At 32.3% G+C, this 27,264-nt stretch overlaps 1 protein-coding gene and 1 non-coding gene across 2 annotated transcripts; both read left to right on the plus strand.

Moving 5' to 3' along the window:
* Nucleotides 1–6,878: 6,878 nt before the first annotated feature.
* Nucleotides 6,879–6,951, plus strand: Trnar-ucu (transfer RNA arginine (anticodon UCU)). Its single transcript has one exon. It is a non-coding gene; the product is annotated as a tRNA-Arg (tRNA).
* A 337-nt stretch (nt 6,952–7,288) lies between these two features.
* Nucleotides 7,289–26,985, plus strand: LOC138330315 (cell cycle control protein 50A-like). Its single transcript, XM_069277820.1, has 9 exons — nt 7,289–7,389; nt 9,027–9,160; nt 9,651–9,776; nt 13,931–14,159; nt 14,545–14,655; nt 15,182–15,403; nt 15,911–16,076; nt 18,882–18,937; nt 23,388–26,985. The coding sequence occupies exons 1-8, from the start codon at nt 7,353–7,355 to the stop codon at nt 18,934–18,936; spliced, it is 1,080 nt and encodes a 359-aa protein (XP_069133921.1). The 5' UTR covers nt 7,289–7,352; the 3' UTR covers nt 18,937; nt 23,388–26,985.
* Nucleotides 26,986–27,264: the final 279 nt, after the last annotated feature.

Consider the following 27,264-nt stretch of genomic DNA (forward strand, 5'->3'; position numbering starts at 1 on the left):
GACGGCAAAATAGCGAAATGAATCTCCACTTTATCGTACATTAGACAGGAAATCTTGCATATGTTTGGTGTTGTAACCTCATCTATAAGCCATCGATATATATTTTTCTTTTGTTATTAATGTTTTTAAGAAACCTTTAAATTTTGGCTCCTGGAAAGGTAGTGGGCCTTTAATTCAATATCAGTCGGCGGTAAATACTTTTTAAAAAAACTATATGATGTTTTCATTTATGTTTGTGGTCACGTGATATTCTGTCCATCTAATACTTTATTTGCGTCGCTAACATTGACATCGTAAGTGGTTAGTATATTTTACATATGTCTTGATTTCATTCCAAAACAGTATTAAAACACTCATTATGACTTAAGGTTTACTTCAATAGATGTTTATTTGTGGAAAAATAACAAATAAATCAGAGTGTATTCTAAATAAACCGCGTCGTAAATCCTTGGTGTTCAATCTAATATTTAGACTAAGTTTAGGATTAATATTATTTAAGGACTAAGTTTAGGATTAATATTATTTAAGGATTAACTTGAATAGATTTTCTATGTTATGGAGATATAACACAAAAAAACTGAGTGTACTGTAAATAAACAAGCGGTTTATGATGAGAGTACACTCAGATTTTTGTGTTATATCTTTATAACATAAAAAATTATTCAAATTAATCCTTATAATTCAATTTACTAAAGATTATCTCTTCAATACTCCAAATTCATTTTGTGACTGGCCGACTCTTTTGTCTATGAAATTATTACGCCGTCATCTCAACCAATCAGAAGCAACGTCACAAACGGCGACACCATTTTTTCTTTTATGGGCTGATAAAGTAAATGTTTAAGCTATCATAAATGACCATTACAAATGGTAATAGACAGCAATACTCAATAAGGTTATGACGCACCATTCGATTGGCCTTGCATGTTTTCATAAAAGGGAAATTCAACGCCGGATTATTGAAAATCTTGCTTTTCCAATTGATGTAGGGTTATATCCACATTTCTTAATTCTTTCAGACGTTTTATTGAAGTGAAGACAATCTACTATAGAGCTACGTACACACCCTTTATAATATATAGGCGTGTGATATGTAGCTATCACAGTCCATATACATGCATAGTCCGCTAAAACTGCCTATATTATTACATGTGGGTTTTTTAAACAATAAATTAGGCAAAAAAAAATAATAAAAAAGCATAGTAATATAGGCAGGTTTAGCTGACGGATATATGCATTGTTTTAAGTCATAAAAATATGTAGTTTGAATTTGTGTTTAAAGAATAAACTCTGTTATTATAATTACTGAATATCGCTAACATATATACTTGCCAACCCTCCCTATTTTGGAGGGAGACTCCCGATTTTGAACTCCCATTTTAGTCCATTTTAGCAAGTCCAAATTCTTAATGTCAAAAATCTGACTACACCATCAGAAAGAACATGTCAAAATCTTCATAGGTGGTTAATAAGCAGACTTTCTTGAGGTTAAAAGTTTGAACATGTGAAATTACCCCCACAGGAATTCCTCAAAAAGTTGACAAGTATGCCTAATCTACGAAGCATGGATATATATTATAAATTTAGCCGTAACGTGTTTCTCTTTTTATTTTTAAACTATTCCGACGTGCTATTTAAACAATCATCTACAGCAATATATGTTTATTCAATGACGTAGATGTATTGGTCATACAAAGTATCATTATAAGGAAGTATATGAGAAGGATAAGTCACACTGGGTTTTGGGCAAGTACGACTCACTTATAATTATAATCCCTAGGTATCATCAGATATTTAAATATACTATTTAAATCTCTGGTATCATATAATGATCGATATTGACCAAAAACAAAAAGTAGATTGCATATATTACTTTTGTTCTTTGTCGATATGTCATTTGAAAATAATTTCACTAGTATAAAAAATACACGTTTACTATAAACCAAGAGTTTAAAAGTATAAACACACAATATGGCAATATACAGCAAATAATTACACGGTGTTCTAGCTACTGTTGAAACGGAAAAGATCAGGCAGAAGGTGATATCTTATTTTCGGGTGTCTTCCACTCTAGCCATCTTTTGAGATTTTAGGTGAGAAATAGGTAGGGTAAAAGGTTGGCCAGGGTGGAATAGGTGTGTTTTACTAAAACAACACAAGTTCTGCTGTCACAACACTGACAGCACAGGTAAACCTCGGGGAAAACCATACCCTATATCCTAGTTGAGACAAGATAATTTGATACACTTTTTTATGGTATATGGAGAAGCTGAAAGATAATTCATTAGATGTCGATTTTGGTTGGTTTGTAATAAAATAAATTACCAAGCCGTATAGATATGTAGTATGGTTCATATTGATGAAAAATATTTCTATATCAGAAAAAGTTGTGTACCACATATTAAAGATGCTCCACCGCCGACAGAGCATAAATGATATTAATCACTTGAACAATAATTGGTGTTTAATCGTGTATATATTTATGTCTAATTAACACAAAAAAATAATATAAAATAATTTATTTTGCCCTATTAGCGCATGCGCGCAATCAGTACTTAATTCCATATAGGATATAGTGCCAAGGATTTTTTTTTTCGGGATAATTAATTATTTTTTTGTAACTTTAACTTGAAGTAAAATTAGAAGCTCAAGCTTTTCAATGGTGGTAATGGTGTAAAGTAAGTAACTTTTGTAACTGAAGAAAAATACTTAATCGTCTGCTCGTGTTTTTGATAGTGAAAAAATATCATATGTCAGTGGTGGAGGGCATCTTTTAACTATTTAAAGACAAACGAAGTTCAAACAAAAAACTAGTTAACAACAAATTTATTCAATGGACACTTTCAAATTGACTTGTATTTGTACACTTTAAAGCTTTAAAGTGTAAATATTTCATAGAAAATATATTCTAGATCATTCAATTCATAGCCAATTCTCTGATACTTTTTATACACTCTTGATTTATTTTAGTTTTCAGATAGATTTAGATTAATTTAACACTTTATAAAGGATCTGTAATAGAATTTGCTGGTATGTACAGTTTATTATAGATCTATACTTGACTCAGTTTTCATAGGTGAGAATCCTCCTCTTTTTGATTTCGTGTATTGGGCAATATTTGAAAAAATATGATCTAAAAATATCATACTGTCAGTGGTGGATAGGAGATCACTTTTTTCATCTATTTTCTTTAACTTTTGATATTTAAAACCAGAGGACTTAGAACGAGAAGTCTGTTAAAACTTAATGTTAAGTTGAAAAAAAATATGGAATTAAAAAACTGTATGATTGGTTTGAAGCATACTTATTAATCATAAAACAAATTTAATTGAAAAACCGATAAAATAAATGGCAAGGTTCAGATTACACAGATTATTTCAATATCTTATATGAATTGTCACACATTTAGTGACCTTTTACTGACAGTTGATTGAGTTTTCAGATAGAACTCATTTCAAGACAAGCTTATTCATTATACATTAAAATATTCCAATCTGAACCATTCAATTCAAATACTGCTGACTGAATTGAAATATATAGGATTGCACATATATCAAATCAATTGCTTTTGTCGAGTTACAAACGCAATTCGTTATTACCTTATTAAACCTTACTCACTTACAGGAGAATTGGGTGTTCATTTAATTTTTAATGTTAAAGCGTATTTATTTAAAGGTTCCCCTTGAAACTTTTTAATGGAAATTGTGTGATGTTTTAAAATCTAAATATACATGAACTGACTCACTTCATCAATTTCGGCATTTTTTAATAATGAATATTTTTCAAGATGCAGAACTCAATTTCATCACCCCATGAAATCATAAACACCAAGATTTCGCCACTGTCACAACAGTGGTCTGAGTGTGATTTAGATAGGTCTCAATTAAATACCGTGAATATCTCGATTTCAAAATTCCCATCAGAATATCACTGTCCAATTATTGAGGGAATAATCTTAAAATTCCATGTTCACTGTACCTGAGGGTGTTGTTTTATGACCCCATCTCAAACTAAAGGTCCATTATACATATTAAGTATATTTCAAAACTAATCGAAGTTTGTAATTACTCTCATAATTTTCTGCTTAAACGTCTAATATATAGTATCTTGTAGATACATAACAGCATTTTGAAATTTTTGAAAGATTATCAGTAGTAATCAATTTGTGCCAGAACATAATAATTCTGATTTTAACCTCTACATAGTGAGGGAATCTCCCTAATTCACCATATACCATGTAATTACACGTACTTTTCCTAACACCGAGTATACGTTTACATAACTGTAAATGAAGCTTTTCTATAGCTGTAATATTTTCGTGACCCCATACTTCTACTGAGTACAACAATATTGGTAAGACAAGGGAATCATATACTTTTAACTGGAGATCAATAGAAAGAGGGATGTTTCTTATTTTCTTGTAAACAGCAAACAGAGCTTTTCTTGACTGTTTTAACAGTTTCAATTTCATTTTATGAAAACCCCCATTACAGTATATATTGGTAAGTGACTAATTTTAACCAGGAATTTAATTAATTGCCTGACGGTCACTCAGGTATGACCAAGTCTGACCAAGGTGTGAACTCAAGAAAGTTGGCCAGACTGGAATTATATATGTTCACTTAGAAGGTTGGCTAGACTGGAATGAACCCTTTTTCACTTCAGCAGAAGCTAATGATGGTCCAACACTAACTCACCTGTGGATATTTTGACACGTGTGCTAAACAACGATGCGTGACAGGTAATTATTTAAATTTACACCTTTATTACGTAATCTCGTTAATCCCTTGGTCTGGTTAGCCGGGGTTTGACCACCGCAGACACAGGTATACAGATTACAACTCAGCATGACATCGGCTATTCGGGAGGATTCTGATGTTGATACTTGACATTTGCTATTTGGATTAGACATAGCAAGGATATAGTATAAATTCTTGGACATAGACATCTTTAGACTGCGTACCCAGAAATGATTACGTGACGATACGTTAAACTCTTCGATTCTTCTTCATCTTTAGAAGGCGTGTTGTTAGGAGGAGGGACATAGTCTCGAGTAGTGGTTAAGTTGTAACCGTAATCTTGACTATAAACACCTAACAACCAATCAATCTTTAGCCTCATTTTTTCGCCTGGCCCCTGCATGATATATTTTTCATATAAACACTAATAAATGAACTTGAATGAAATATCAACAAGTCACGTGTATTTTATTATCAGAAACATACATATATACAAATATGTTTCTGGTATTATATGAAAGTTGAAAGTAAATATTTGTGAAATGACATTTCCCAAAACTTGGTATGTTGAATTAAATCCGCCAAGTCACAGTAAAATTAAATGACAAACTAATATAAAGTCACGCGATACAATGTCAGACGCAACTCAATTAGTAGTTCAATGCATGCACATTTACATACAAAAAAAATCTGTTTGTAATCTTATCTTATAATCCGTATGGACAGGTTTTATGAAATAGAAGAATTTGTATGAGTGATTAAATTTGACTAGGAGACATTAATTAGACAACCCCGGTCGGATCGTTGATCGTCCTCACTTCTAATTTCTAGTTAAAACACAATCGTTGACCACGTGGTTGCAAACACCGTGGATACAATGTATGTACATTTTATTGTGGGTAAAATTATGCAGTAAGCACGCAGAGCGTATTCCAAATTATAAATATATATATATACCACCACATGTGATTGAAGATATTATTAATATAAGTTTCTTTATGTGTGCAAGTGTATTTGTATCTTATACATTCGGCCATTTACAAACAGATAGTTAATATAGTTTGGCAGACTCCGAAAATCGCCACCTTAAGTATGCGAGTAGAGTCCGATACAGAATCGGCAAAGGCCCTATATACATACACTTTATCTATGTCCTTGGATAGGCCTAGTACAATACTCTTTTCAACGGTGATCTTACTAATGTAAGTTTTCATACAGCATGGTCGGATTGAGAATCAGGCATCGCAGGATTTAATCCGTTTGTTTAAATATAGCTTTTCTTATACATGCCACCAGTAATGCATAACCTAAATACACTACAAGACTAATCATAACCAGATATTTAAATAGTATATAATTATATTATAAGCCCATTACTTTTCCTAGTTTTTAATTTTTAAAATTGGGAATGTAAAACACGCATCTTTAATACTACAACTCATCATCATCTTCATCTAAATAAATAAAATGTTTAGTTTTCATAACGCGGGTGGTCCTTAATGGTTTCCGCCGTCGTCCCCTAAATACCGCGCAGTAGATGAATAATACTTCGCCAGTCGGCAAAACTTACCACAGTTATCATCATTACGCAGGAAATCTTGCATATGTTTTACCTTCGATCTTAGGCCTTGGACAGGCATTACCTTTTGTTATTAATGTTTTAAAGAAACCTTAAAAATTTTGCTTCGGAAAGGTACTTTTTAGCAGTTACTTAGTCCCAAGTATTTATGGGTATCAAATGACTGTTGGTTACATATTATCTCATAAGACGATACGCATTGGTGAGCATCAAAGTAAACAAGTAAACATCCTGTTTGTGTATCATTGCTTCGTTAAGTCTGATGACCAATGTTTTATCAATGGTGTTAGGTGACTTCATGTGATGAATCATAACCCTGTGCTTATGGCCTGTCGTTCCTAACTTTGAACACTAGCAAGTCTATGTCAGCAGCAATCAAACTTACAATTACAGGCTCTGCGGTCGTTTTAAATGCGAAATAATTTAGATGAGGATAAAAGGTGACGAAGAAAGTACAACGGGGCCTTAAAACAGCATGTATACCTTTAAAATAAATTTATTTCATCCTCCTAAGCAAAGAAAAGAATATTGCAAATTTCTGCTCCCAAAGTGAGACATAGGTTCCCGTAGCGCAGCGGATAGCGCGCTGGACTTCTAATCCAGAGGTCGCGGGTTCGAATCCCGCCGGGAATGCTTATTTTTCGTTTTTTATTTTTTTTTCAATAGAACATTTTTACCTTTGTTGTATTCTATCATTTAACAAGTACTGAAATTATATTATTTTTAATAATGTTTAGCAGTTGAAGATATTAAAAAAAAAATGATAGCCGACGATATTGTTTTATGACCTGAGATACAGTCTAGTATAATTACTGTAACTTAACAGTCTATAACTTATCCTTCACATATTCTATTTCATTTGGTTTATGCTTAATTATTTTTGTTACTGAACTTATGAAAAATAATGTCAGAAACTAAAAAAATGTGCGTGAAATACCAATTTTGATTACTGTAGACATGTATTACATCCCCTTGATTTTTAATGCGTATTCCGTCAGGTAGCGCTCGCTCCGTCGACGTCTAATTCCGGCAAAATGGCAGAACCTGAATCGAAGAGTAAGAGACCGAAAGGTTCGTAATATTTATCAAAACACACACACACATTTGATACACATGTTAAATATCGCAGATGTATAAACTTACGCTATAACTTTGTATTACTGAAAAGCGAATCATAGATTCTGTGTATGTGAAAAAATATGCCCACCTTGGGAACGAAATAACAACAACAAACACATCGATGAATTCGCGATGAGATGGCACTCCCTTTGAAATAATCGTTTATTATTATTTTCATACTTACCTTAACCTATATATTATCACGTGTATCTATACGTCCTCTTCTGTACGCTTCATTCCTAATTGATTGGTAATAAGTTGACAGTAGGCGTTATATCGTTTCGGTGCCTGGATTATCTTAGCTAGATATCTAGTTGTGTAGCGGAAAAGATATCACCTTCCGGCTTCTGACGGAAAAGTCAGTCAGAAGGTGATATTTTTTCCGCTACATCAGTTGCTAGGATTATCTCTATACCATGATATGATACAGTGCTGTCTGCGCACCTAAGGAATATTCGCTGGTGGCCCGTAGTATTAATGGTTTCGTATTAATACAGTGAATATAGGGTTAGGATAATCCGATTTTACATGTTTTAAGTTTATGCTAAATAAGTGTCTTTTAAATAATACATGTATATATGAGTCTTTGCAAGTTCTGCTGTTGTTCATCATTCCATAATTTACTACCGAGTAAAAATGGCGACCAGTTAGACTTACAAATAGTAGTAGGGGTAAAGAAATGTCTAAATTCAGTATAAAATGCAAGTGATGTTTTGTGTTCTGGATTTAGCAAAATTTTGGATAATTCTTTCAGGAAAGGTTAGTGTACGGGCAACATGAAATTTTCAATTTATATCAAGCCAATTTCTGCACTGTGGGAATCCTGCCTCGATTGTTAGAGGTTAGACACGATGTAATGCTCAAATGTATCTCGTTGTGCTATACCTCTAAAATTGTTGGAGTAGGTTGGATCTGGGGTGAAAAGAGAAATATTCAAGGATTTCCTTTCAGTTTTTACTTTGGGAATCCCAGGGACTCCTAGGTTTGAAGTTTACGGGTGCCTGATAAGAACTTTGGAGTCTTTTTGCTAAAATTTATTGTAGATATTATAAAACGTTCTATGCTGTACCAGAATATATATATTGTACTGTAATAACTGTATATTCTGCTTTTGAGAAAAAGTTTGAGAAAAAGCATTAATCGCTTCTACTTAATCTAATTGACCTGTAATTTTCATTTTAAATTCCTTCCACATTAAGTTCCAATGACTCTCATCACTTTTTTTTAGGAGTCCCTTGGCATTTTTGTGTGTGAGAGAAGCAGAAATCCTGCGTCCAGGAAATCCCTGAATATTAATTGTAGCTATGATGCACATTGATCTCTGTGACATAGCTTGGCCTTATGTTTTCAAACTAGAGTACATTGTAATGTTACGTGGACAAAAGTGTTTGAACACCTCATTTCATAGATGAGATTCGTTCAGATTCAGAAAATTCAGAAAAGAAAAAAAAGTATAAAATATAATGTGTTAAATACTTTGTCCATGTGATGTACTTAAATTAATTTTGTTTATTTATTTATAAACAATTTAAAACATACTTATCACTATATGTTATACATATGTAAAGTATTTAAGAATGTGTTTTCAGACACCAAATTCAAGCAGCAAAAGTTGCCAGCCTGGCAGCCCATCCTTACTGCTGGAACAGTCCTGCCCGCCTTCTTTGCCATAGGAATTGCATTCATTCCACTTGGCATTGCTCTTCTGATTACCTCAAACTCTGTGAGTATAAAAGTCAAATTTTAAAAGACGGTAAAGAAATTAGAAATAATATCATGAATACCCAGTTAATTATAGAAAGACACTGAATGAGTGTCTAATGACTCTATGGTCAAACATGTTTCAACTCATGTGTACATTATACCATAAGAATGGAAACAACATAATTTTCCAGGACTTGTATCTATTGGTGATGGAATGACGTCAAAAGATGATATATTCGTGCTAAGGTCATTTCTACAGGAGAATTACAAAGAGCTACGTTCCATCGCCACTGGAGATACTAGTCTTCACAAACATTATCAGATATAACATGGTACATGAATTGATGCCATGGGATTCCGTATGATGTTACGCTCGCAAACACATGTTGTCACAATCAATGCCTACCACAAGGGCAGATAACTGTAATGTACAAAAACATAATATATTATAATGTATATTTAAGCATAATTGTGTCAACCAAATTATCGCTGGGTTGTTTTGTTTTCAGGTTAAGGAGTTTACCTATGATTACACCCAATGTACGACAAGCAATGGAGACACATGTGCCTCCCAACTAGCCGCCATTGGCACAAATAACTCCGGATTTATATGCAATTGTGTCATCAATTTCGATATGATTTTACCGTGGGAATTTTAAATAGCAAATTTTAAATATGAAAGTTACTGAAATAAGCGTATCTGATCTAGTTGGAAATAGGGGAATAGTATAATTACGGCTTTCATCATCCTTAGACTATATACACTATCTACAAAAGATCTTCTGTTCGAAAATTTCACCTGAATTTGTTTACAAAGTATCAAGACTTTCGTCCCAAAATGGTGTTTACAATTAATGAAGACGTTTCGTCCCAAAAAATTGCTTCGCTCCGAAGCTGGTTCCCCCACATCTGACGTTTACTGTCCCTATTAGTGACAGTTATCCCGCACGCAATAAAAATGAAATCAATATTTCACCTCGAACATCAAAATTGATACGCATAATGAATTTTTGTAATTTGAATCAAATTTGTCTCGGAGCAAATACATTTGCATGGCGAAATGGAGATGCATCACGGCTTGTGTTTATGGCACATGAACAACATCTATATACAAAATTTGACCACAACTTTGTCTACTTGATAAAATAGCACTTGACATAACTGTAAAGAAACGTTTTTGTAAATGTCCAAGGTGGCGCATAATTTCGATCATCTTCATAAGCTCATGTATAAATATCAGATTATATCTATATACTAAAGGGAGCAAACGTTCAGAGGTTTACCACTATACTAAGTTTAAAACATATTTTAGTTATTTTTCACCACCGGAGCTTGGCGTTCTGATCATATATCATACAGACATATTCATTAAACAAGTTAAGATACGTAATTAAATTTTTTGCCGTGAATGACGATAAATCATATAATGTGAATTGTTCATATAACGTCGAAATGATATTTTTTAGAACTACTGAATGACAAAAATTTCGATTTCTTTTCATAATTCTTCCGTAAAACGGCACTTAAAAAGCTGTTTCAATCTGTAAAAATGTAGAGAAAACTGTTAATTGTTTAGCAATTATCCTGAGTTATATTTTACCAACAAGCATAAGAGATTAGCAATTAAAACTTACATAAACATATTCCCGACTCTCGCTCGCATTGTGTGATCACTCGAGCGGAACTAATCTCTACCACCTGGCACAGTCTTACAAATGCAATCGCACAAAAGCCCACATGATCACTGTTTTTAGTGCGATTACATCTTAGGGTGTGAACAATGTTTAGTTTTTTTTTAACTTTTTACTCAACAAAATAGACTTTACGCTTTTCATGATCAGCACCATCATTTTCTGTATAACTTATTTATTTACCACTGTACCCATGCATATGATACATGTACGTGTGTATATTTATACTTCTTTGTGCACATTATATAACAACTGCTATATTACAATAAATTTATGAAGGACAAAACTCTTAACATGTAAGAACAGGAGGACTGAAGAACAGCGGGAATTAAACTTCAATAATATTTCCTCTATGCTGGTATTTTGCTATTTATGTTTAAAATGTTTAATTATATGATATTAGCCTTTTTCAGTAATTACTCTCAGTTAATACATTTATTGTTTCCTTATGTTTTTACAGAATGTCAGCATGCATGTATCATTTCAACTGGAAACAGTGTAGGAGAAGAATTGTGTGAACGAAAAGAAGTAATTTTCAACTGTGGAAAGCTAATATTGTAATCATTTTCAATCCGAAAATAATTACTATCACCATCTTCAAATTCCTTATTGTGAATTTAACTGTAATATGATTTAAGCAATATACCTGATATTTGTTTATAATTCTATGACATATACATGCTTGAAATGAAATGAATAAATAAAAGATGATTTAAAATTTAAAACACAATATGACATTAGCTGTTTATATTTTTTGTCAAAACATATTAAGCTTATCGTCCATAACACACTAATCATCACCTTCGAGACAATTTAATGAAAATCAATTAAACATTAATTTGTATAACACAGGTCGTCTTATGTTTTCCCCGCCTTGACTATCAATGTTCCCTGATCACTCTGAAAGTATTGATTTTTCCTTTTTTTTTCGGTCACCACATGAACTGCCTTTAAATCAATCACACCAATGAGACATACATTTACTACATTCATTATAACACTGTAAGGCAATTCTGCAAGATCAGCGAACATTGTTGATTTACCTTGAATATCTACATGCACAGTATGGTACCATATATATGTAACAGGAGAGGAGAAAATGTAGCGGCAAGACCGGGATTCGATCCCGGGACTCTCTGAACACTAGCTGAGTGCTCTAACCGACTGAACTACCTGGTCATCGATAATCGACCCAGTCCAGTCCCGCTACACTCCTCCCTTCTTTTTTGAATAACATACGAGACCCTTTCAAACAGCACAGCCGTTGGTTATTTAGTTGGGTGCCAATTCTGTAACAGGAGAGAGAAGAAAATGTAGCTCTTCCGACTGAGCTACCTGATCACCGATAATCAACCCAGTCTGACACGCTACAAATATTTATCTGGTTATTTTATCTCCCTTCCTATTTTCAATCTACCTTTATGACTTAGAATCTTACCTGGTGGAAAAAATATTTTTGTCTTACAAATCTTGACAAATTATGCACACTGTGATTGTTGCAAGCTAAACTACGTAACCGCTTGCTGATTGCTGTTGATTGTTAATGATCTCAAACGCACTGATTACTTATTGTGACAATTTAAGTAAATATATTCTACTCTTTTCAAATATTCCTGATAACTATTCATGTGTAATATCTTAAAACATTGACATGTGCACAGGAGTACGGCGGACCAGACCGCCGATGTTTTTGGACATCTGCTAGATATTTCAGTTTCAGGTTACGGTGGCCAATAAAAGAAAACAAACACAATGCAGTTTTCATGTTATTTCTTCTAAATATAACATTTTTTTGTGCAAGTTGTCAAGCATTTATGGGGAATATTTTGCATTGAAATTGTCACCTTCATACATCGGTTTTGGGACTCCCTGGACATTGTTTTTGCCCATTTTTTTGATGCGCTAAATATATTGATAGTAGATTCTTTAAGCATTTTCAGCCCTAAAAAGTACCTGCGCAAATTATACCAGTTTTTACGGTATATGATATTGGAAATATATCCCAAACTTTTTATCATATTATTTGCCAATAACACTGTTATGATATCAGAAATATCTGATGGTCTACAACAAATGTTACATAATTTTAACAATATTGCATAACATGGAAATTAGAACTTAATATCAGAAAAATAAAAATTGTGATATTCTCAAGACGTAAATCGGTACAACATCACCAGTTGATGTTATGGAATACAGAATTAGATTTATAAGAATTGTTTACATATCTAGGTACAGAAAATAATGTTAATGGTAGCGTTTTTTTAAAGAAAGGGAAAAAACCTGCTGAACAAACAATTAAATCGGTGTTTGCTATTTCTGAGAAATAAAGGAATGTATCTCTTCCTGTTCATCTTAAACTGAAAATATTTGATTCACTTGTAATGACAGTTTTTTATTATACTCATCAGAAGTATGGGGATGTTTGAAAATAAAAAAAAATGTAGAAAAATTCATTTGTAATTTTGTAAAACAATCCTGAAGTTAAGAAAGTGTACACTAAACAATTTCATGGTCTATGGTGAGCTAACAAGTTATCCCGGTTTGAAATTGAAGTTCGGATACAATGTATATCAATTCAACTTGCTGTTTTACAAAAGAATAATTACAAAAACTTGTTAAAAGTAGAACCAACTGACCAATTTATTAAAAAAATCACATGGTGATATTGATAAGTCTTCTAGAGGACAGACTATTCTATATTTAAGACATTTTGACATAGAAAAGTTTGCCTCTTGTCTTTTCTCTGCTGCAAAACAATACTTGTTAACTGATACTGTGGTCCCAGGAACTTGATGACAATAGTCATTAAGAATGGATATTTTCATTAACATCAAATTAACAAGGAAAAATTCTAAAGGTGTATATTAATCATTTGACATATAACATCATAGGAAATATTAGAATTGGCTTCCGAGATTTTAGTATGTGTCTCTTATTTACACCATGGTGGTCCAAGGAATGCCTCAAAAGACCAAACTGGAATGAACACCAGCCAAATTAATTATTTCTTATTGTACAAAACTACAGTAGTAATTTACCTTAGAAATATAATTCCTCCTATCCTCGAGACCGTAGCCATTTAGTACTTTCAGTACTTTGATCTATACTTACAGAAAGATGTCTACTTGTATTATGGCCTGTCCAACTACTACCAGAATCATCGGCGATATGTACGATCGCGTGATGACAATCAGATCCATGGGGATGTTGTGTCAGCTGGCTCCCTGCTGTCCGACTGTGAGCCCTACCTAACAAAGCCATTCAATTCCACACTGACCCTACCTATAGCACCCTGTGGGGCCATTGCCAACAGTTTGTTCAATGGTAAATATTTGTGTGTTTCCTGTCAACAATTATTCAGCTGTAACAGTTACATATATTAATATCTTGGTGCAAATCTCTCTTACATCAAAAATGTATAAACTACCTATTATCGTCTTCTCCATTTCTTGAATTCTACTTGAAATATTTACAATAATAATCTAAATATTCTTTTGTTAATAATATAATATTTACACTTGTGAAAAATCCCTATGCTTCTAAAATTTGAGCTTTTGATTCTTGAGAAATTAAAAGATTGATATCTGAACTGACAATATAGTTTATCTAAGTTGTTAAATATATAACTTTTCGTGACAGATGTGATAAAGTAAATTGTTTTTATTTACTTATTTAAATTTACTATTCATTGATTAATTTATTTCTGTAGACACGTTTACCCTGACATATAATGGAGGTTCTGCCGCAGAGTCTGTCACCCTGCTCAACACTGGTATAGCTTGGCTGTCTGACAAGAAGGACAAATTCAACAACCCTGCCAGTATGTTTAATGCCATTTTATTTTATGTTCCATTGTTATAAATATTTAATGAATTTTAAATTATTTCAAGCCTGGTTAGGGATTTTTGGTGTAAAAAAAATCCCTCAGTTTTTCAATCAATTCCTTTTTTGCATATAATAACTGTAAAACATAGACTAAGGGAGATAACCTCGCTAGTTGAAAACACAAATTATGTCCCCTTAGACCACTGCAATTATTCTGAGGGAAAAAAATTGATAGTGTAAGGGAGGCAACCTAGTTAACTGACAAGGTTCATTACCTCCCCTTTGACCAAACCCTGTAACTATGAAATAAATTTATTCATGTCAATATCATTTCATTGAATGACTGATATGAATTATATATCCTCTATTCAGTTGATTTGTATAGAAATCTTTGCTGCATTTATGAGCTTTAGAGAAATACAGTTTATTAAGTTATTAGAAAAAAATAATAATAAAGAAATAAGTATATTTATGACAGGAATAGATGCATTGTTTGTATTACAAATGTCTCCCTTGACCAGGCTGGAGTGGCTTCACCAACCCACCTAGCTGGCCAAACAAATTTGCCTGGACTTTGGACACCAACAACACTGACAATAACGGTTACATCAATGAAGATCTCATCGTGTGGATGAGGACCGCTGCTCTGCCTAACTTCCGCAAACTTCACCGTAGGATCAGTCACCAAGGCACATTCTTGGAGTCTCTGCCTGCTGGAAACTACACAATTAACATTGACTATGGTATAAAGCTTTCTTTGTATCATCTTTTCAAAAAGCTATTTGGAGTCAAACTGGCCTAATTCATACTTGATATTTTGAACCCTTTTAGCTGGATTGTTTTATAAAATATCATTTCATAACCTGTTGCCTCTTCTTAGAACCAGTATTTAGCTAACTGAAGCTAATTCAGGTGAATCATGTCCTCACAACTGGTTGTTGATAGGTATATCCAATTTGGTGTTGTTAATATGATGCAATATAACAACATTTCACTCAATGGCTTCTTGATTGATACTGAGCTGATTAAGATGAGTTTTTGAATTGTGTAACAACACCCAAACAAGTAATTTATTGTCACACTTTAATAATTGATATAAAATGAGAGAAATTTAATGCAAAAACGAAAGAATTTAAAATGGAAGAATTTAAATATATAAAAATGTGAAAAGACTAGTTATTGGATGTTAAATGTTCAATATTTGAAATAAAAAAAATTGAATGATTTACAATATATTCGTTTATTTTCAGCCTACCCTGTGACTTCCTTTGATGGCAAAAAGCATTTCATCATCTCCACCACATCTTGGCTCGGAGGCAAGAACCCGTTTTTGGGTATTGCCTACATCGTAGTAGGGAGTATCTGTATTGTTCTCGGAGTGGTCTTCCTCATCATTCACATCAAATATGGCAAGAAGTAAGTATTCTACCAAAATCGGTTTTATACAGGTTAATCAATGTAAGATAGTCAACATTATGAGTAGATTGAATATTTCCATTCTTTAGACTATATGTTGTTAGTCACTAATTTCAAACAAATCACCCTGAATTTGTTACACTGTGTAGCCAATTATTTTTGCGGGGAAAAAATGTGATTTCCACTTCATATATAATACTTAATAACTCATGGTCTGGATATAAAGCAATTTACTTATTTTTAATCATATTATGGAATTTTTTTACCATTTCATATTCAAGTGAATTCACAAAAGTTTCATGCTATAGAAATAATGGACTACACTTTATCTGATCTCTAATTTCATCATTAACCCCATCCCTCTTTTCATTCATATAAAAGGATATAGGGCTATAAATAATTTTGCATTTTGGCTACGGAAATACATACAGTATAGTCAATTATTTTCATGCTTTCTTGGGACATTGCTATGAAAATATTGATACACAAACTATTGAGAAATGGTTGAATAACAAAAATTATACTCTTAATACGTACACCAAATTGTGAAAAATTAAAAACCGATAAATTTTGATTTTATCATCTACAGTGAGAATTGCAAAAAATTCACTTGTGTCAATAGCTGGCTATACTGTAATGTCTGAGAGACTACTAACACCTATGTATAGGTTAGCTAAGCAAATCAAGGAATGGTAGCATTTATTGTGTGTTAATTTTGTGAAATTATGTCGGCTTTATTATTTTGTGATATTGATATTCACTCATTTCATATTGATTTTCTCTTATTTAACTTGAAATAAGTTCAAACATTTATGTTCTATCATTGAATCTAAAAAATATTCAACATTATACAGAAATGATTTTTTGAGGAGTCATTGCGAGTTCTAAAAGGTATTTTGTTCCAAGTGTTAAAATGTTGATTCTACTGTTAAAAAGTTCACCTTATAATTCTTCCCATACCATTGCCAGCTACAGTTACAATATGCTTCATAAATCTTGTATATAAAATAATTTGTTTTCTTTTCTGGGGTCAATCTAGATCTTTAAAGATAAAAATAAGAGTAAAATGCAAAGATTTAAACAGTTATAGGGTTTTCATGAAACTCATGTTAAAAAACCCCAAAAAAACACAAATAAATTTAAAATGTATTTTGTTAGTGGTTTGCCATCCTCGATACTCTATGGGTTGATATCACTCACTGACATAATATCCACCTCTTGACTCTCATACTAAAACTGGAGGCATTTCAAGAGAAAAAAACCCTGACCATTCACAGGTCTGCAGAGACTTCCTTTGAAAATTACAGAGAAAGCGACGCTCAACTTCAAGGCAACATAGTTAGCCACAATATACCTTTATACAATTCCTTTGATGTACATCACAGGATCAAATTACCTGTCTTCTGTTGCCTCTAGTTTTACTATGAGATAGTCCCAGGGTGGATATCACGTCAGTGACAATAACCCCTGGCGTATCGAGGATGATGGTTTGTTCATTTTGACTATTGTGTCTTACTGTTGATATCTGGTTTAGTGTTAACGCAGATGATGGAAAGAGTTTTCATACAGAAAATGAGTATTTGTAAGTCAGAAGGTCGTAACCATGGATATATAATCTGTAAACTACACAAGAATATATATACTTGTACTGCAAAAACCAAACTTGGAATAAGTTATTTTAAAGCCCATTCCTGCACAAAGAAACCTCTGATTGTCATTTATGAATTTATCAAACTGAACACTGACCTTGTTTAGCTAATTATAGTTTAGTTTCTTACTGTATTGATGTTTTTAGTTTTAATTGAATGTTACCTGCATCTATTTTAGTCCCCATTATTTCCTTTATCATTTATCTGTCTATTTATATGTCTCGTAGCAGTAGATATCTAAACTACAACCATGAATTTATTCAAATTCCCTTGGAATTAAAGTATTTAATAGATATATTAATTGCTTACATAATTCATATAAATTCTTTATAGTAATAATTATTAAATTCATAGATATCTTCTATTGTAGTATCAACAGAAGTCATATAAATTCTCTGTAGAATTTTATCTACAGCTTTCATATAAATCCTCAGGATTCATATAAGTTGTCTATTGTAATATCTACAGAACTAATATAAATCCTCTATGGTAATATCTACAGAATTAATATAAATCCTCTATGGTAATATCTACAGAATTAATATAAATCCTCTATGGTAATATCTACAGAATTCATATAAATCCTCTATTGTAATATCTACAGAATTCATATAAATCCTCTTTTGTAATATCTACAGAATTTATATAAACCCTCTATAGTATTGTCTACAGAATTCACTCGACCCCTGCAGGTACTTTTACATGGTTATACATTGCATGCGGTTGCGATTTGTTGCAGCTTTGGAAATTTTTAGGTTTCTTGGAAATGTTGATGAATGTTGTTTTGTGTTGGTAAGAATGGCACATAGCCGCGATATATTGCTGATTTACCTGTGTTATATGCCATGTGGCCTGAGAGATGGGTGCATGTATGGTATAGTGTAGTATGGACAACATATGGTGACCATAATATGATATATACTGGCCTGATTACACAGTTTTGTGTTTCGCCAATACATTGCCAGTTTTACAGACTACGACAACATTTCACCATTTCCTCATTTCTCAATTTAATTAAAAAAATTTCACTCATTGTTCTTGACTTATGAAAATGTGATTTTCAGGTTTTCATTTCACATTTTGAAAATAATCACTGTGTATTATAGGCACCAAAATACGTTCCATTCCAAAACTTTTATAATATTAATGTATGTAGGGCTCAGGATAAAATGAATGAGACACATGAGTCTGCCGAGGATGAGAATGAGTAAGGTAACACAAATTGAGACTTTTTTTTAAAGTTATCTCCTCTTGCTTCCTCTAGTGAATACATATCCAGAGCTAGGATCCATTGGTATTTCAGAACGATTGGTGACAGAAATTGTATTCAAGCAATAAGATTATTGTGTGATGTATTCTGCATTTGCATATTACAGAGTTGCCTCCCTTGCTGGTAGGTATCGATTGCGATATTAATATTTGTGAGCGAAATATTATAGACATGTCATCCTTTTCTTTGAAAATTATGACGTTTCACTCGCGAACACAAAATATTACAATCAATACACCTACAAGTACGGATTACTCTGTAATATGCCAAGACTTGATATAAATAATACAAAATTATCATATTGTAAAAGAATTTTTTTTTACCATAAAGATTATGTATCTTTCATATGATAATAATAACTTTACTGTATAATGTAACTTTAATTACTGATACATGCTGAACAGGTCATTATGAATTCTATACAGAATTATTTCAAAATAACATTCTTTCTTATATAGAAATTCTGCAACCCTATATGCTAGACCTTATTAATGCAATGTAATAACACTTAGACTGCACAAGAGTTATTTCCCCTGCTATCACGAGCTAGTCCAAGTCACAAGTCCAATACAACTACTAACACCTAATCCTCTTGGATCAACATCTGTTAGATTTTATAATCCCTCATTCCTTACTGCATAAACCCATTTCACTACATATTGTTAAATCAGTAAGAGAAAATTACTTGAAACAAATCAGGGATTTTATAATTTGTTTTTTTTTATAGAAAAACAGTATAGTAAAACCTGCCTTAGTGACCACCTCTGTATAAAGACCACATGCTTAATAAGACCACTTTTCTAGGGTCCTAAATGACAAATTTTCTTACAGTTCAACCTTTGTTTAGAGACCACCTGGCTATAAAAACCAGTTTTCCTGTGTTCCTTAATTAAATGGCCTTTACAGACAGGTTTGGCTTTAATTGGAAACACAAGTGTGTCCTTCAACCATTTTAGGGGTCTAGATTTAAAAAAAAAACCTAGTAGAACCTGTACTCTACATTACATATGATAGAAAAAGGATGGAAAGCTAGTTAAGAAGAAATCTAACCCACTTTAGCAGCTAAAATTTTTTATTTGTAATTGGTCTTTAAAATGAAACTTCGTTACTTCCACTTTGAAAATTGATAACTTTCCTTTCAAAATCATCCTACACAATGTACAAAGTGGTATTCTATCAAAGAAAGGTTTTGGTATGGGAGGCCGTCCTTACATGACCATAGCTGTTAATAGGACGTTAAATAATCCAACTCAAACTGAAGTAAATATCTGGTACTGAATTCAGTTTATATCTGCTAGATTTGTGTCCAAACAGCTAGCTCAGTATTTAATTTCTATGGACTTTTTCATCCATCATGGTATGGTTAGATCTGAAAGCTTGATAAGGATATATCAGTTAAATTAATAAGCTTAATTGATTGTTGAAGTTTGTATACATGGTACTGGGAGTTATTCTTTGTATGTAATAGAGGGCTAGATATCATACTACCCGCCGGTAGCTATATATATACCATGTATATATAGTGGTGGCCTGATTAGAAATGGGTTGGTGATCACATTGTTTGGTTTTACAAATTGTAAGTTCCTTTTTTTTTCAGCAAGACTGATTATATTTATGTTATTTAAATTTGAATGTTTTGAATTTTAAAAACTTTGTTATAAATAGAATGAACTTATTTCAGTTTGACAACTGAGGGACTTGATAATTAGAATGTTGGTGAGTTCATGAGTTGTTGGATTGAAATTTCTAGAAACATCTTCATAAGAATTTCTCAATTATATTAACATTTACAACATTATACAATCATAATGATCAGTGAACTTTTCTATAACCCAATATATATGTGTTTGTTTGATTCTTTCAAAACAAATTATTTTATTGTATACTAAACGTACAGTTTTCAAAACTTGATATATATAATGTCGTGAACAATCATATAATTACATATACAAATACAATGTATATTGTGAATATATTTCTGTCATATCTGAATTTTAAGTGAATGCATAAAAAATATAATACTACATGTGTATAAGGCAAATATCTTAAACATGGATATATGACACTAGATTAACTCACTATATCTACATTGTATACATGCATGTATTTACTTTTTCAGGATACAGAAAATTACTCCTTAAGATATTATTTTGAAATATATACTGTACTGAAAAAAATATCAGTTGATCGTTCAGGTTAAGTTCTGTGGAAAGGATATTTAAGAATATTTTTTTATATATATTTGTAGAAAACTTTTGAATAAGATATTTAATTTAATTTTTTAGAAAAAGTTCATTAAGTATATATCTATGTATAGAAAAAACAAATCTAAAACAAATCTGCGATCAATCTCCATGTGTTGATGTTCATTTAATATCAGAAGGTGTAAACTGTAGTGATTGTTCAATGGAATCATCCATCTGTGGTAGAATTTTTTGATTGTCAACATCTTCAGGAACAAACATGATTATATATATACAAGTATCTTGATCATGACTTGTGGTGCTATTTATCATGACATATAAGGTACTCACTGGTAGTAAATATACTAACATAAGTTTTGTTTTAAATTGTTCTAGTTTAAGTTTGAACTGAAGCTTTAATGTGATGTGATGGCTACTCAAATAAGAATTAATTTACTACATTAAATACATGTGTTGGTAATTTTCCATATAACATGTCCACTGTACAGTAAACTCCACATATCCGAAAGGAGAAGTACCCCCTCTTTCTTTTTGAGGAGTTTATTACAGGATACATTATCCGAAGAAAATGAATCTGCAGCAAATGTTTTTTTGCCTTGTATATCTTAGTTAAAAGGACAATTCAGTGAGGCTAATTATGTTACATAACCACAAAGCAAATTATGACATAAATGTATTGTTCTACATTCATTATGAAACATATACTAACAAGTAATATTGACAAATTTCAGTGTTAAGTATTTTGATTGTTGCCTTTGAAATTCCAAATCGTTGATCAATACAATTAAGCAGGTACAACATGTACGCCGTACCCATTGTAGTAGTGTAAATCCTGTTAGCCAGGTATATTATGTAAGTGCTTGTGATTTGGGTTGTGAAGGGAAGTGTCATACTGTGCCAGCATCATGATGGTCAGCTAGGTCAGACATCCCACTGGGTCAAGATAAGGCTTGACACTCTACCTCTATGAATAGTTGGTTTTGTTTAGTAGATTAAATGTACTATTTCTAATTAGTAATAACTATTTAGAGAATAAGATAGATATCAGCTGAAAGAGTAAGTTATGCAGTTTATGAAGATGTTTTTATTATCTTAAACAATGCGGTAGCTTGAGCACTGTATTAGTTTATATGTCATTTGAGGTATGTAAAAGTAATTAAAGAGTAAATTAAGTAAATAGGATGTGTTTAAAGTAAAACTAAATTGATATGGTTATAATCTAGATAATGTGTTCTAGGGATGATAGTTTATAGATTTTAAATATCATTATTGGTTTTGTCAGGAATTAGGTTTAAAGTTTAATAAGAAACACAGTGTTGTGGATTCTGGGGTCAGCCTGGGTTTTAGTAGGTAGCCTTAGGGGGTGACTTCTCTGAGGGTCACCAGGAACTTATATATATGTAAATTTAGGTGTGGCAAGTCAGTAAGAACAGAAGAGTCAGTAAGAGCAGTAAGAGCTAGAGCAGTAAGAGCAGGAAGAGCAGTAAGAGCAGAGAGTAAGAACAGAGAATTGGAGCTAAGAGATACAAAACAGAAGAGAGAGAAACCTTTGAGTATAAGAGATATTTAGATATTGTGAACGTATTATGAACTGGATTTATAGATGTTGAATGGAAAATAAAACAAAAATGGAAAAGAACAAAAGTCTCCAGTAATCCGTTACAACACCATACCCGAGCCAAAGTCACACATGTTAAACAAATGCAATACATAACCATTGAGGAGTTGATGATATTATTTTTAGACAAGAACATGCATTTAATAAGGTTAACACACTACTGTAAGAAGGATTTGAGTTGTTCTAGACAAAAAATTCTTGTGTAATGGCAGACAGTAAGCAAGTTTGAACATTTCACATACATTTCACTACAGTGGGCTTTTCTGGCATATAACAGTAAAACCAACTAATCTAATTTCTATTAGAACTGGTTTGTTTCCAAAGTATGTGCAAATTTTAATGTACACTAAATTCTCTTAGATTGAATTGTCCCTTTAAATCAGACCAAAGTGAGGAAAAGATAATCGTCTCCTAAATCTTGTTACAAATATCCATGTGGAGTTCACTGTACTTTAAACTGGATAACATAAATTGCCTTTAGCTATGAATTGCTTATTACTGATTTAAACAAAAGTATTAGATGCCGAGTTTGTGAAGTAGTAGTTATATTTGATATAATTCTTGTTTCAGAGTCTCTGAGGCAATCAATGTGACCAGCAGAACAGCATACTGATGTGGAGTCCCGCAATGGTAGACTGGTTACCTCCCTTGGTTTTCTACTCTCCACCTGGACAGCAGTTGTACATTATGAAATTGAATTTTGTGATAAAGAAAAAATAGCAACACATTTCAGCATCACATGTCTATAGCAGAAGCGACCATATCCAATAATGAAATAACTTTTATTTTAAGATGCGTGATGTTGAAGAAATTATTCCTTTGAAGTATCTTTTTGAAATTGCCATAATTTACACAAGGGAGATAACTCAGGGAGGTACTAGTCTACTTATGTGGTGGAGAGTTCCCTAAGAAGGAAGTGATCCATTAGAATTTCACAAGAAGGGGGAACAATGGAGGACAAACTCGAGTGAAGATAAAATCAACAATGTGCAATTTCTTGAGAACCATTCTGGTGAACTTGACCAAAACCATTTTTTTATGTCGTACAAAATTTATATGTTATGATAGTGATATTTGATTTTGTTGTCATGTTCCCTGTTTTATTGTGCTAGAGAGAATGAATGGATGAGTGAATGTTAATGATGAGGTCACAATTCACAGATGTTTATTTTATGTTGTCAATAGAAAATACACTTTAAATATCTGGACGTCTGTTTTTGTCTCACCTGGAGTGAGTTTTTTTTAACTTGAGCCAGACCAAATGGCTGCTTAAATTTTTGGGGAAAAACACAGTCTGTCACCCATTTTTAAATTTTCATTAAAACCATTGCTAACATTATCTAATTCTGGTTAAATCTGTAATTGGTTTGATTTTTAAATTTGGATTCCATTGTCTAGTGGAGTCCCAAGAATCACTGGTGATATTTTCTTTTGAAACATTACAGAAATAATAGAAATATGGTCTAAATTTGGTTTGTGTTTCTTCAACAGATATTTCAAAATTATTCAGGTCTGGCCTCATACAAAGCTAACTTTTTGATATACATCATGTGCAGTAGAAATGTATGAGTTTTTGGTCATATTTATAGAATATATTTCCAGGTGTGCATAAAGGCCCTCTTAATTTGATCAATTTTCTATTTTTAAATGTACATGATGTATCTGTTGTATTTAGAAAGACACATTGCAAAAAAAAAAAAAACAAAACAAAAAACAACCCAAGTATTAAAATATCAAATATGCGCTCATACTCAAGTACAAGAAAAAGAACTGATTTGTTGTGAAATGATAATCGTGATGAAGTATTTACATGTATATAGATAGATGTTACTATGATAGCAGTTAAGTGAAAACCTAATTTATTGTATGTATGTATTTGTTTAAATACAAGTGATACTTTTCCATGTTGATCAATATGTGATGTGTTTAAATGTATAGAATGAAAGTTTGGTAATCTACGGGAAATATATATATATATATTGCAAGACTGTGAGTGAAATGGAGCTTTGAAATCCTAATATGATCTTGTTTAATTATCTTTTTTGTCGAATGGATTTGTTAATACATATGTAGATATAATTTAATTGTTAATTGTAAATTCTCTTCATGCTGTGATTAGCATACAGGGCTGTTATTAGATAAATATTTATAAAAGGTCTTTCTAAGGAAAAACTTCAGAGAATTTCTCATAGATTGTTTTCTAAAATATGCTGTTTCAACACTACTATGTGAGCATGTTTTAATATATTTAGCTTATATTTCATGTCCTGATTAATCTTGAGGATTAAAATTGTAAAATTCCAGCCCCACAATTCTGGTCATTGTATTATGGCCCAAGTCTCAAGTTCATAATTAGTGTAAAATAAGCTACCGTATTGTATACGTAGAATTCATGGAACCACGATTTCAACTTATTTTACGACTAATTTGTACTGCTTTTTCAGACCCATACTTTTGTGTGTTAATTTGTTTTGCAAAGTGAATTTTATTAATTTTACCGTTTTAAAAAGATCACCAGCACACAACACTTATTGTTTAACGCATATCATTCGTGTTTCAGAGTTGTATATTTTAGGAAATTGAGTTGTATATTAGTGTTGACCCACCTGTAGCTATGTATTCTATACCCCACATACAAATTATCAGTGTTTCAAATTTTATCAGTAGAGAAAATAAGTTAATATCCTTATGTGTGTGCTGAACAGGTATAAAATGATACTATAAAGTTATGTCCTTTTTACTTTTATTGCAATTCACTCTAGATCTGAATCATTCTGTGATTTAAGGAAAATTATATATTATATGATATCATATTTTATTTTATCTATGATATTAAAGTATGATGTTGCAGGAATACCTAGTAGATTATTCCGCGGTACTTCATCAAATTTGTCACTACCTATGTAATGGTTCTCGATCAGATGGATTTTCAGCGACAAGGTAGCTCAGTTCGTAGAACATATTGCTAGTAGTCAGTGGTCCGGGGTTCAAATTCCTGTCTGACCAATTATTACTCTGATCCTCAATGAATGTTTTGTTGTGAGTTTTGTTGGAATAGGAACAGACCAAGTTAGTTTGAGACAGGATTCCTTTAGAAAATGAATGTCAAGGTACAGTGTTTTGCCTAAGGATATAGTCACAACAGCAAAGACCAGTCTGTTTATCAGCTCCTTGTACCAGTGTGTGTAATCAGACCTTGCATCTGTAATAGTAACCTCTAGTCATGAAGGTTAATGTTCTCATCGAGTGAGCTATCATGACCCAACAGTACAGCATGGTACACACATTCCTGCATCCTCGATACTCCATGGGTTCCGATCACTTATAATCTCTACACCCCTGGACTATCTCATAGTAAAATTGGAGGCAACAAACAGGTACTTTGGTCCTTTGATGTACATCAAAAGAGCTTTATAACGGTACACTGAAGTTGGCTGAGTGGCTTTGAGGTTGGGCGTCGCTCTCTCCGTAATCTTCAAAGGAAATCTTTGCAGGCCTGTGATTGGTTCAGCTATTTTCCGCTTTGCTCCGAGTTGCCTCCAATTTTACTATGAGATAGTCCAGGGATGTAGATCATAAGTGATAGGAACCCATGGAGCATCGAGGATGACATTCCTGAGAGGTGTTCCAATTGTAGAGTACTGGTGTGGTTTTACCAGTGGATATTATACTGCAAAGAACAAAACTATCATACATTAATATATTCAACAGGACCAAGGCTTCATTGTCTTTTTGTCTGTACTTCTTTGAACTTATAAGTGTGTCTGTTTTTGAAGTGTATGAATTCAGTTTTAATTTCAAACTTTATCCGAGAGTTAAATTTGAGAATTGGGAAGTAACGCATAATGGAACTTATTGAAGTAACAGAATACTAGGTAACACAGTGTAGCAAACACTTGAAAATGTTGGTGACTTTTCAGTTTGGAATAGTTATATTCATTTGGATATTTCAGTTAACATTATATTGTAATATACACAATATGTCTGTCGGAAAAAGCATGGTAATTAAGGAATATGGCAAATCTGTTTAGAAATACATTCCTTTGATATGTAAGTCAGATTTTATTGTTAATTAGAAATTGAAAATACTTCTATCATTATAGAATAACTGTTTGTTCTCTTTTTATTTATAATAAATTGATCATGCTATCCATGATCATATCACACACTATGTTTTGTCTTCATATGTTGGGAAAAGAAATTACTTACTGTATTATATTCCACATAACAAGCGCCTCCATTCCTATACCTACCCACTCTGAAATATCAACATCACTGAACCGTTAATTAGTTGGTGCCTTACTAAAATTCATACAATAATTTGATTAAAGGTCTAAATTTTGTATTTTTAAATACTTCTTTAAATTTCCTAAGCACCTGTCGCAACTTATTGTGTCAAATACAGAAGCAATTTTCTACATGTTTTACTCATAACTGAGCCATGCCA

This window comes from Argopecten irradians, chromosome 8 (assembly GCF_041381155.1).
Source record: "Argopecten irradians isolate NY chromosome 8, Ai_NY, whole genome shotgun sequence".
Classification (NCBI taxonomy): Eukaryota; Metazoa; Mollusca; class Bivalvia; order Pectinida; family Pectinidae; genus Argopecten; species Argopecten irradians.